We start from the raw sequence: 12,243 nt of genomic DNA on the forward strand, positions 1-12,243 counted from the left end.
GTTGGCGAGTTGATCGAATTAAGTTCACAATACCGTGTTCATAAATAAGAACTCTGTCTCTTTGTTTCAGAGCTGCGTACCTTCAGGTGCTATAGCCAACAATGAACACGGTATCTGCAGGTTGAAAGAGAAGGGCAGATGCACTGATGAGTAATGTAATCCTCTATAGTATTTAAACCAATTTTAACCATGCCTTCCTGCTTTGAATCTCATCATGACCGCCGACAGCCAGCCTGGATAAACACAAGACGTCGCTTTGCCTACATTGCGCAGAAGACATTCAAATTGAGAAAAATGTCTCTTATCCTGTATCTTTCGTAATCAATGTGTTCACACATGCAGTAGAGACGAGGAAAAAGTGTTTTCAAACTCAGTTGAAATTCTTACAAAACTCGTACGATTTACTTGTATTATTCCCACAGAAAAACGAGGGTTACGACTTATACATTAACATGACATTGTTTCAATTTCAGTCAAAAGAAGGACAATAATCTTAATAGACTAGCATAGATTACACCACTGCCACACGACTGCGTGTATTCACCATACAGGCCCTATATTCCTGGACACAACTCCAAGGCCTTTGACACAATGAACCATGAAATCTTTCTCAATAAGTTACAGCATTATACTCGACTTCCGTGAAAGGGCCGTGGAGTGGTTCAGGAGTTATCTCACCAATAGACATACATTTTGTTTTTGTTGACAATAATGCATCCACAATATGTGACAATGTCATGTTGTGGCGTACACAAAGTATCTAATAACTTTGTATCCATTATTGTATCAGCGAGTTTCATAGATCTTCTGATACGCTCTCTTTCAATGTATTATTAATTTTGTCAATGATTCTGTAATCGGTTTTATTATTAGAGATCTCGAAATCCCTTTACAAATTATCAAGGAAGATTTAACATTATACACAATGGATACCAGCCAACAATAATGATATATATATATATATATATATATATATATAAATATAATACATATATTATATATATATATATATATATATATATATTTTTATATATATATACATATATACTGAAAGAAATTAGACTGAGGCGGACGTTGCTCTCGATCTTGAGTCTCCATTATTTTTATTCAGTCAAGCTTGGGACGTTTAGGACCCAGGGAACTATCTCTCGAACTATATATATATATATATATATATATATATATATATTTATACATATAATATAATCTGCAAAAGACTATAAGTTTATACTTTTTAGCAATTCACTTGAAACGCTGCCAGACAATGTTGTGCTTGACGACTCTCCGCTTGAAATGGTCTCATTAGATTCTTTGTGTTTATATAAACATGTATAGTAAGTTATAATGGAAATTTCATATTAACTATTGTTGTAAGATTATATCTCAGCATATTGTATTTTTGATAAGTTAAAGCATTTCCCCACCGACACTTTGCTTACCTTATTATATCATTAATTACATTTCCATACTTGATACGATATATGCTCGCGAGGGAAAATGACCAGCCAATGACAAAATATGTTTTATTCCACGAAAAGGCCTGAAAGTTACATGTCATTAACAACCACGTGGTCACGATGATTGTTTCTCATCGATAGCAAATGTTTCAAGATTAAAGATTTACATTTATAACAATTAGGGCAGTTAATGTTCAATTTGAAGTGTTTGATGATGCATGTATTCTGTAGAAATATCAGCATTCATATTGAACCCTTGGGCTCCTATACAAGACCATCAACTAATATTTCATTAACCTTTAATCCACACCATCCTCGCCCAGATATATGTATATATATATATATATATATATATATATATATATAATATTTATATATATAACACAAATATATATATATATATATATATATAACACAAACATATATATATATATATATATACATACGTCAAAAAAAAACTGAAACAAAGTTCATGCTGTATTCACCAACAGTTTATTTCGGTACACAAGAATTTTCCAGCGATTCGTTCTTTTTCAAGTGTTGATACTGAGAGAACAATTATTGTTATTGTTTTCTCAGTATTAACAATTGACGTTGCTTGAGAAAGAGCGAATCGCTCGAATCGCTCGAAAATTGGTGTGCCGAAATAAAGTGTTGGTGAATACAGCATGAACTTTGTTTCAGTTTTGTTTTTGATGATCGCCCTAATCATACGCCGTGCAACACATTATATTTCTCAATATAATCATTATATATATATATATATGAAGAATTTATTTGCAAAAACCGATTAGTCCACATTTGCCAAATGGAGATATTTGCGATTAAAGGTCAAGAAAAATAAAGAGAATTATAAAAAAATGTTTGCTTTCTTTTGACCATAACTTCAAAAATATACCTTTATGATTATGTAGTGAACAATAAAAAGGTATTATTTTGTACTTTATGCCAGAGATCGTACTTAAAAATCTTCAAAAATGGACTTATCGGTTTTTGCAAACAAACCCTTCATGTATAATATAATGTAATATACATGTACACATATAATACAGGACCAAGCGTTTGGAATCAATTTAGTGGTGATCTATAAAAATGCACCAAGTCTTGCTGTATTCAAGCAAAATATTTTGTGTTTGGATCATGTTTGAATTACATCTTGTTTTTGCTTTTCTTAAGCAGTTCATTTGCATAATTTGTTTGATGTCAATTATACCGTGCTCACGCCAATTGAGAGTGTCTGGCAAAAGCTCTGCATACACGGTGCCTATCCATAGTCCTTCCTTCCTTCTCTCTCTATGGTTGGACCTTAATTGTCTCTTGCTGTTTGTCCTGGGATGTCTGTCTCTTTTATTTCTCCGGCCTATATGATATAGCGTCTGTGTGTCTGTGTGTGTGCTTCCGTTACTTTACATTTTTTTTTGGTATACATTGTAGTTCGATTTATTGAGCGCCCAACACGTCTACCAATTTGTCTGTTACATGGCCTCTCTTTTCCAATACTATTTAAACAAAATAATTGTTCTATTAACTGATGTAACTTCTTCGCATTCATCCATTCGAAGCAAAAGATCAGTAATCAGTTGAATAAAAAAAACACCTGAAAACAAACTAACTGTTGCGAAGCTTCGCCAATTTAGTTTTACATAATAGTTACGACATCACGAAAGCTTGTTACGTGTGTGTGCAAGTGTAACATTGGTTTTTGGCAGGTCTGAATTTATTAGAGTCTAATCTTTGAATTGATAGAAAATCTGCCCTACTTCATAACATGGATTTCGAAAAGAAAGTATTAGAAAATAAAAACTGTAAACTTATATTCCCAAAGTCAGTGTTATGCACATTTCTTAATTCCTTTTATAATTTCCGACTTTTTGACGTATTATATGCAATTGTTGTACAACATTGTGTGTTTGCTTTAACTGAAATTGATCGAAGACAAAACTGCGATACTGAAAATGAAATTTGATTTGATTTGAAGAAGAAAAAAAAGACATAGCCGGATAACAGAGGTCGGACAGAATATGCCAAAGTATCAAAATTATTCGATGTACTCCCTACAGCACAATTTACCGTTGGAGGGCAGGAGGGGGACACCGGGGTGACACCCGGGGTCGGGGGGCACTCCCTACCCCGCACCCCCTCGGTTGCTTCGAACGCTCTATCGGAAAATTGTAAAATCGCAACCATTCGCAAAATCTCCTATCGGATAATCTTCTCTCTGATCTTGCCATCTCTGTCGTTCTGAAAATTGTAAGACAAAAATGTTTGGTCAAGTTCCTATCATTGATTCCATATCTAATTAATTAGAGTCCAATTTGTTAATAAAAAAAGAAGAAAGACAACAACTGTGAATCACATCAAACAAAAAGATAAAATCAGGCACGTCATCTTCTTTGAAGGACAACAAACAAGATGCTTAGAGGAAGTGGAAGTGACCTCGAATGACCCCATGTACACGAAGTTTTAGAGGGCGTCAGTGATAAGAATTGGCCCTATCATTTAACGTCTGTTTATTGTCTTATCGTGTGTGGCTGTCTGCGTGTGAACACCAAAACGCGTAAAACCCTCATGTCAAAATCTCCATAACGTTACCATAAATTTCACAATTTTCCGCATCATCGCAGCAGCATACGGACGCACAAGTAGTAGTACGTCGACTGTATACTGGTGATAGCGATTCCCATCCCATTCGAGGACTGAAATGTTACCCATCCTCTGGATCCAATCGAGTACTGGTAGTGGTAGCCATTCATCACGTACAGTATAGCGCCAGCTAAGCTGCAAGATCGAACACACTCCATCCATCGCGCAGCTGGACTTGTGGTTTTCTACAGTACGAGCATCGGTACAGTACAGTGCAGTGTACAACATACCTGTGTGTACGTACACATGCAGTGACAACTAGTATCATCAGACGTGCAGCAGACGAAGACATGGCGAGTGTGGCACTGAAGGGTGAGACGACCCGTCTGGGCTTGTCAAATAAGAACTATGGCCGATCATATGGAGCTACGATGAAATCACAACAAGAAACGTACATACAACACAACATAGAAGTAGGAGAAACGTTGCAAGGAATATCGATCAAATATGGTGTACCGGTAAGTACATAACCGTTCAGTATTTTGTCTTGACGTGCATCCACAGCGCATAGCTGCAGAACGTGTGTATCCGATATCCACAAACAAAATGGGAAATGCCTACACGCTCCACGGGTTGTGACACTGTCACGAGAACCCAAGCAGGCTAGCTGTCATGAAAACACATCGATTGAAAAGTGCTTTTTCAGTTGACAGTGGGTTATCGTGTTTCTCATATTTCTAAAGTTTAAAGTTTCGAAATTTAAGAAGATTATCAATTTAGATTTTAAATCTAATGTAGAAATCACGGGAACCAAATTTTTTCTTTTTGGTATAAAATTAACATTCACTAGAGTATACGTGAGTCTATATTTATCTACATGTACTAAGTATATGGTACTTAACTTAGTATTAGGATCTTTAGATACCTTTGTCAAATCCTTTTTACATCCTGTGCTGTGCAGCTGAGATTGCATTGCCAATGCATATACTGTAGCTGTGCAAGTGTTAACATATTGTACCATGATGTACTGCAAGGTTGTTGTTCGTGTGTAGGCCTCGTAGATGCAGAAGTGTTGTAATGCAGATGTGTAAGAATAATCCCTTGAACTCGTCCAAGGTCACAAGGAGTAGGAAAAGTACTCTCCAGAGGCTACACTGTATGTGTTGGTCCATATGACTGAAATGACAAGGACAGCTCAGAGTCATAGTAAAATGGTGGGAAAACAGAGCTACAACATCTGTAGTGGTCTAGAATCTTGAGCAATTCCACAAATGTATACAGTATACACATTGTATGTAAAATGTACAATGTACTGCCTGTGTAGACAATTGAGTGTAGGTCTACTGTCCACTACTACATGAGTGTATGTAGCACAGGGATCTGTGGGAACATTATACAAATTGTGCAATGGATGGCTTACATGTATTGTAAAAAAACTGACCCCTAATTAAATTAGAGATGAAACAGAATACAAAATTTTGCATTGTGATCTTTACATCTGTTTCTGTTTTGGTTGCATTTGTATTGTATCTCACAATTATTTAAAAGATCAGTGGCTTTGGACAAAAAGAAAGAAACAAAGGACGAGAAAGGTTGAAGGGTACAATACTGTGCACTACCCTAATAAGATCATGTGACCAAAAAAAAAATGTCTGGGGTCATTGTGGTTTCTTATGTAGTGTACATTGTAAATTTTGCTCATGTTTTCACTTACTACCGCTGTAGCATATTTTTTCACTGACTAGCTATTACAGTACTTGTTCTCAGCTTGCAATATTAGTGTATTGTCTGCAGTTGGCACTGCGTTGATGCCGGGCCTTGCATGTGCATCCCCAAGCTGGCCCTAGATACAGTGTGTAGCTGGAGTTTTATACTACAAATAAACTCTAGCTACATTACAGCTACAGCTACAGTTGTACAGAGCCAGCACTGCATGCAGCATGCACTCTTTGATGGCTTTTGTTTGATTCAGATGTTAGCTTTCTTTGTTGGTTAAATTCCTCTGGATTGCCAGTTGCAATTTTATTATATCATATGATGCACATGTGTAGCATTTGTGAGCAATATTATCAACCATCAATGTCCAAGAAAAGCTCTAGTACCTTGATGCATGGTATACACACAAACTTCCAATAATTGTTATACACACCTATTGTACATTGTAAACTGCAGCAGTACCCCCTGAATGTGGCATTGCAAATTCAACATCGTGATGATATGTTATGCCTCAGTGACTGCGGGAGAGTAAAGGTTACAGATTGTATGTGGTTGCCTACTGAAGATGTGACAAAAAGGAACCAACAACTGAAATGTTTGGTGTTTTTTTTGTGTGTGTGTGTGTGTGTTTTGTTTTTGTTTTTGTGGGGTTTTTTTTTGTTGAAAATGCATGATGAAAAATTCAGTTTACCCTATGCTACTTTTTGTAACTGTCAGGATAATGTGGTTCTCTCCAGGCTCTTTAGTAGTCTATTTCGCAGAGAGCCCAATAATGGGTTGTTGGCTGTGAAAGAAATGGCTGCAATGTACAAGTTGTACATAATGTACAAGTTTTGACTTCTACATTGTTCACTTTGCAGCACAAAATCTTTTGATTCGCAACGCATGAACCGTCACTTTTATTCACTTGTTGTTCAATCATAATTTATAATTTTCAAAGTCTTGACTGTCCCCCCCCCCTTTTTTTTTTTTTCGTTTGGGACAAGTACATGTATCATAGTATGGGTCATGCCTGTGCAGTGTACTGAATCAAATAATGATAAGAATAATAGTACTACTGAGTAATGTCCCATGATGAGATTGAGTGAAGTATTTAACCTGTAGTGATCAGCTTTAACAGGTTATGAGATTTACGATTGTACATGTACATAAGTGATGGATTTAACATTGCTATGGTATTTGCATAATGTACAAATGTACATTGTAGGTGTACACTGTAGTCATATTGTTTTGAAGTGAGCGTTCACACAAGAGTAGTTGTACAAAATAAATGTATGAATACTAGTAATGCAATGATTGAATTGACTGTTTGTTGATGCATGATGTACAATTACATGTATGCTCATGACAGAGCAGAGTTACAGTTTGTATGAGCAATGAACTCACAGTGTAGAGTGCATTGTACACAACATTGTACAGTACATATACAATTGTGTATGGTGACATTTCTGTATGATACAACCTGTATGAAAGATGCAATAAACAGGTTACACTGTATAAAAAACACAATCGTCACATTACAGTGTTTAGAGTGCAATCAGCATGCTACCCATATATTTTGCATGATATCCTATACTTTACACCAGAGGTGACTTCCTGCCACCTGGTGACAGAGTACTTTGAGTCATTTGCAAGGTTTGGATTTGGTCTCACTTCTGGTTTGACAATGAATCACATCCAGTAGACAGTGACACACTACTCTGTTCTATTCTCTGCACGGTGGAATGAATTACTGTGGCAGAACAGCACACATTATCAACCCCATGTCCACATTGCTGGCAGGACTCCATAACCTTGATTTAGTAGTATAGTTAAAACAGAGGTCCAAGTATTCAGGGCATTAGTCTCTGTGTTAATGATTGCCAAGGTCAGTTCAGGGCCCTGTCACATATCTGTACATCCAAGTGTATTCTCTTAGGCCTTTAACTGAGATTGATGTACTGTAGGTTATCTGTGTTACAACTGGGAGATCTTGATGCTTCAGCCATGATTGCTTTGATACAATGTATACAATTTGTATGTGTATGCACAGCTACAATCAGTGACACAATGTTTTTGTTTTGTTTTGTTTTTCTACTGTAGACCATTGTTGCCATCTACACGTAGTTCCATTCCTGCCCCCAGTACGACATTGTTGTATACTTGAGAAAGAGGCATGTGTTATACAATGTAGCCTACTTTCCGTTTTCATTTCAGTCTGAAAAGCTACATTGTTCATGAGTTCCTGGCTTACATTTGTACATATATGTAATCTTTTACAGTCATCCAGAAAACAAGACACCAGACACCACTTGTCAGATACGCTCTACAAAGATAGTCGAATGGCTACAGACACAGTTGCACTCTACGGTTTTATTTTGTTTTGTTTTCTTAGTATCCTTGTGTTGACCTTCCCCACCCCCATGCTGGTGATAATCACATGTTATTATCAACACAGTGGAAAATTTGTAATCTTGAACCCACATGCTGTGGAGATAGAGAGGTTTGGCAATGCAAATGTACAAAGTGTACGTACAAATACATTTCCTCTTCACATGTTATTGTATGTACATGTATGTTGTAGCATAGGCTATGATGTACAGTTATGCAGCCAATCATCCTACATTGTACAGTCAGTTGTACAGGACGTATTAACCCATTGAGGATGGACTGATTTTGCTACAACACGCATTTCCCATGGACACGCCTGCCCGAGTATACTCGGGACTCGTCCTCAACGGGTTACTGTAAACGTCAATATTTTCGCGCGATTAATTTTTCGCGCTGAGCAGCTCGAAAACATATTCGCGGGTTCTTAAATTCGCGCTCCGCAGCGGGTTAATACACAGTCGCTGTTTTCATCCAGCGATGCCAGCGTATGAAAGCGACGTAGCGAGCGGCGCGAGTGTGAGTACAAGCGCTCAACTACGTAGTACACTGTACACATATTTTACTCGATACATGTACTGTAGTACTAGTACATTGTACTGTAGTCGCGGAGATGTAGCACACCAATCGGCCATGGGCTCGGTGCGTGCGGTGCGTGCGATGATACTGCTATATGCGTAAACATGTCTGTACTACGTAGCAGTATCATCGACGAAGCGCACGCAATTCAGGCCGTTCAAAATGTGTATAGAAAATTGCGAAGATATATTCGCGCGTTTTTGAATTCGCGCTAGCCGAACGTAGCGCGAAATCCGCGAAAATTAATGTACCGCGAAAATTTCCACGTTTACAGTAATAGAAAATTACATGCAACAGAATACTAGTATGCAAGGTGCTACAATGTACAATTATACAAGTACATGTACAACATGTAAGTGTTTGCCCGATTGCCCAGGCAAGTGAAAATCAAAGTCAGGCAAATGTTTGGGAGCAATGATAGAAATGCTTGCCCAAATTGGGCAAGCAAAAAGTTTTGAGGTCATCTTTTTTACTTTCCCCCTTCAAATTCATGAAGTCAACCATACAGAAGCCCAAAGATGTTAATGACTTCTTAATTTCATTCCAGCAACTTTCCAACACTTATCGAGCCAAGTTTGTTACTCCAGTGTGTTTAAGTGTGTGAATCAACCTGTGCTGTTTATTCAAATGACTGCTTTATCAAGCCCTTGACTATCAAGTGATTTTCTATATCATTTTCTTATATTTTTGGACTACACATGTATCTTAAAATCAATGTTTTGGCATGTGTTCTGTAACAATTTAAAAATCTGCTTGCCCGACTGGGCAAGAGGTTTAAAAAAGAGAAGAAGAAGTTATGTACATGTAAGTGTTAACACCCTGATACACATGCACAATGTACTTTATAAACTTGACTAAATATCAAACATTTTGTCTCTTGTCTTTATGAATATTCTAGGAAATATTACATATTTTCAGACTTCAAAGTGATGTTGAATATTTATTCATTTGACTCAGATAATTACATATCTTGTATATCTGGTGGGTGCATGTTTTCATGCTGAAAATACATTTGGTACCTTTCTTTCCTGTGGGTAAACAATTACCACTGTGAGTATTCCTCAGTAGTCCCTCCAAATCTTATGATGTAATCATTGTTGGAAATTTGCTTGGCTGTCCATGAATTGATTTTGTCCTCTGCTACTTTGTTTTGGTTTTTTGTACATCCAGATTGAACAAATCAAGAGAGCAAACAAGCTGTTTACCAATGACATCTTTATGAGGAAAACGCTGAGCATTCCTGTTGGTGACCAACCCTTACCAGCCAATGTCCTGGAGACAGCCACTGCCACGGCCAATGGAAGCCCAGCGAGGAGAGCACCCCCTACTGCCAAGAGGAGAGAAGGGAGTTCAGACTCGGAAGAGGACAGTGGGGGAAAAATTGAAGAAGATGACCGAGATGTAACCATGGACTTCTTTAACCGTATTGACAGACAAGTGAGGGAGAAGAAACACAATTTGAAGAAAATTGAGAAGAATAGCAGGTATGGAGGCCACAGTGAGCCATTTCATTTCTCTTCTGCCAAATCATTGCATGGTACTGTGTACGGTACATACCAAATGTACTTTTTGCAGAACTAATATTTGCAAAATCAGGAACTTGTAAAATATTGCCTCCTGTAATTAATATAACACAAATGCACTCCTCGAGATTTTCCAAAATGTGGGAGATCATAGACATTTTTTAACTCAACCTTTCACAAATTTGCCTTACAAGTACCAATTTGCAAAGCATTAAACTTGTGAATTATATGGCATATTTAGTAATGATCTTAGTGATCAGCCTCTGCTGCAGCGGTGTTACATATGCATTTGAAGGAAGAACTGACATTTTGTTCTTCTTTTTGTTCTTTTTTTTTTGCATGAACAAAGCAATGATAGGTGATACAGCCCAGGTCTACAATCTAAATTTTTGCTTTGGTTTTTGTAGATTTTGTAACAATAAAAAAGAAACCCACTATCTGAAAACAAACAAACACAAAGAAACAATGGGGAAAGGAGTGGGTCTGTCATAAAATTTTACAGTCAGACTAATTGTTCATTACAAGGATGACATACATTGCACAATAGAATTTGAAAGCAATGCAGTTATGATTTTATGCAGCTGTGTACTCTTACAAGGACTTGTGGTACAATATTTGGGGTTAAATCAAAATGTAATTGGAAATGCCTTGTACTGGGAGTACATGTGGGATGTGTATGCACACATGTATACACTTGTATTGCAATGATAGGTAGCACAACAAGTTTATGCTTCTAGCCAGTGTATTTGAAGATACAATGTAAGCTGTATTGTTTTGGAGGGATATGCATATTATGTGCAGGTGTGAGGTCTGAGCATAAGCCCCATGTGACTTAGAGACAATTTACTTATAAATGCAATCATATTGTTGTACAGTCTACATATTGTAAATTTCAGGGAATTACAGGTATAACATATAAAATGCAGATCATGTTACCTGTAAAATTAGTTGAGTTTTGCAAAGTTTCAGTTGATTTTTTTTTCAGCAAGATTTACATTATTTTAGTCCCCAATTATATTTCAGAGTATATTGCTTTTATGACTGTGATGAAGGAGTTTTGGTATTTAATTGAATTATCTTTTCATTTTTGGCCTGTAATTTCCACTGTATCATTTTGAGGTTTTGTTTGTTTGTTGGTGTTTCTCCACAGTATTGGTGAGATTGAGGCCATGTCTCCCAACATTCAGTCAGCCCCTTCCCCCTCCCAGAGCTACACCAGGATAGCTGAGGGGGGCAAGGCCCCTGGAGAGAGCTACCAACTCAGTGCAGTCACCGTGGCAACGGAAGGGGATTCCAATCTTGTGGAGACAACTCCCCCCGTGGAGGTTGGGGGCTCCCTGTCTCCGCTCCTAGGAGGTAGGCTCAAACGAAAGACCAAGAATGTTGCAGACAAAAGCTGGCCTGTATAAGTGTGCCTTCTTCCCTCCCTGTATTATTTATCATATCCATTATGACATCTCCACCACAACTCCACCCCCTGTGTCTGGGTGCTCTGTGTACACCTCAACTCCCTTCCAGTGGTCATTTGTATATTTTCAGGTGTTTGTTCACTGATCGTGTGATTGCCTGCTTTACTGAAGACCAGTGCCCGTCATTGAATTTCACAAAGTTTTATCTGCAGCATCATCTGTATTAAATGTTCCATGTTGATTGTTTCCACTATCCTCTTATCGGCAAAAAGGAAAAAAAAAAAGATGCATATTACACATTCACAAATAGAATAAAGAATCATTATTTTACTTTATCATCATCGTATATTAAAATGTGTTGGCATAATTAGGCTGCTGAGATACAGTGTACATTTGTACATGTATGCTAATTTGTAGTGCCTTATCATTCCAAAACACACCAATTGCGGTCATTAGTATATTATTGATACCAGAAATGGAATTAAACGAGACCTGTATTTCATGGGTTACCTTCATGCAAGCTCTCTTTACTATTGAAAGTTCTCTTGGATGAGATTTGTGAAATTTTCTGGAAATTTAAATGATATGGAATGTGCAAGCATCATTTAT

At 37.2% G+C, this 12,243-nt stretch overlaps 1 protein-coding gene across 1 annotated transcript; it reads left to right on the forward strand.

Annotated features, from left to right (window-relative positions):
* Positions 1–4,383: 4,383 nt before the first annotated feature.
* On the forward strand, positions 4,384–11,887 carry LOC139733716 (lysM and putative peptidoglycan-binding domain-containing protein 2-like). Its single transcript, XM_071644528.1, has 3 exons — positions 4,384–4,558; positions 9,873–10,186; positions 11,376–11,887. The coding sequence occupies exons 1-3, from the start codon at positions 4,391–4,393 to the stop codon at positions 11,632–11,634; spliced, it is 741 nt and encodes a 246-aa protein (XP_071500629.1). The 5' UTR covers positions 4,384–4,390; the 3' UTR covers positions 11,635–11,887.
* Positions 11,888–12,243: the final 356 nt, after the last annotated feature.

This window comes from Diadema antillarum, unplaced genomic scaffold, assembly GCF_040938485.1.
Source record: "Diadema antillarum isolate AM-2024a unplaced genomic scaffold, OU_Dant_1.0 seq00000488_RagTag, whole genome shotgun sequence".
In the NCBI taxonomy this organism is placed as follows: Eukaryota; Metazoa; Echinodermata; class Echinoidea; order Diadematoida; family Diadematidae; genus Diadema; species Diadema antillarum.

Bases quoted from the DNA above. Each gene is read 5' to 3' on its own strand.
- LOC139733716 (XM_071644528.1), top strand. From the start codon at position 4,391: ATGGCGAGTGTGGCACTGAAGGGTGAGACGACCCGTCTGGGCTTGTCA. The intron at 4,559-9,872 runs GTAAGTACATAA...TTGTACATCCAG, and splicing joins CGATCAAATATGGTGTACCG to ATTGAACAAATCAAGAGAGC. The intron at 10,187-11,375 runs GTATGGAGGCCA...GTTTCTCCACAG, and splicing joins AAAATTGAGAAGAATAGCAG to TATTGGTGAGATTGAGGCCA.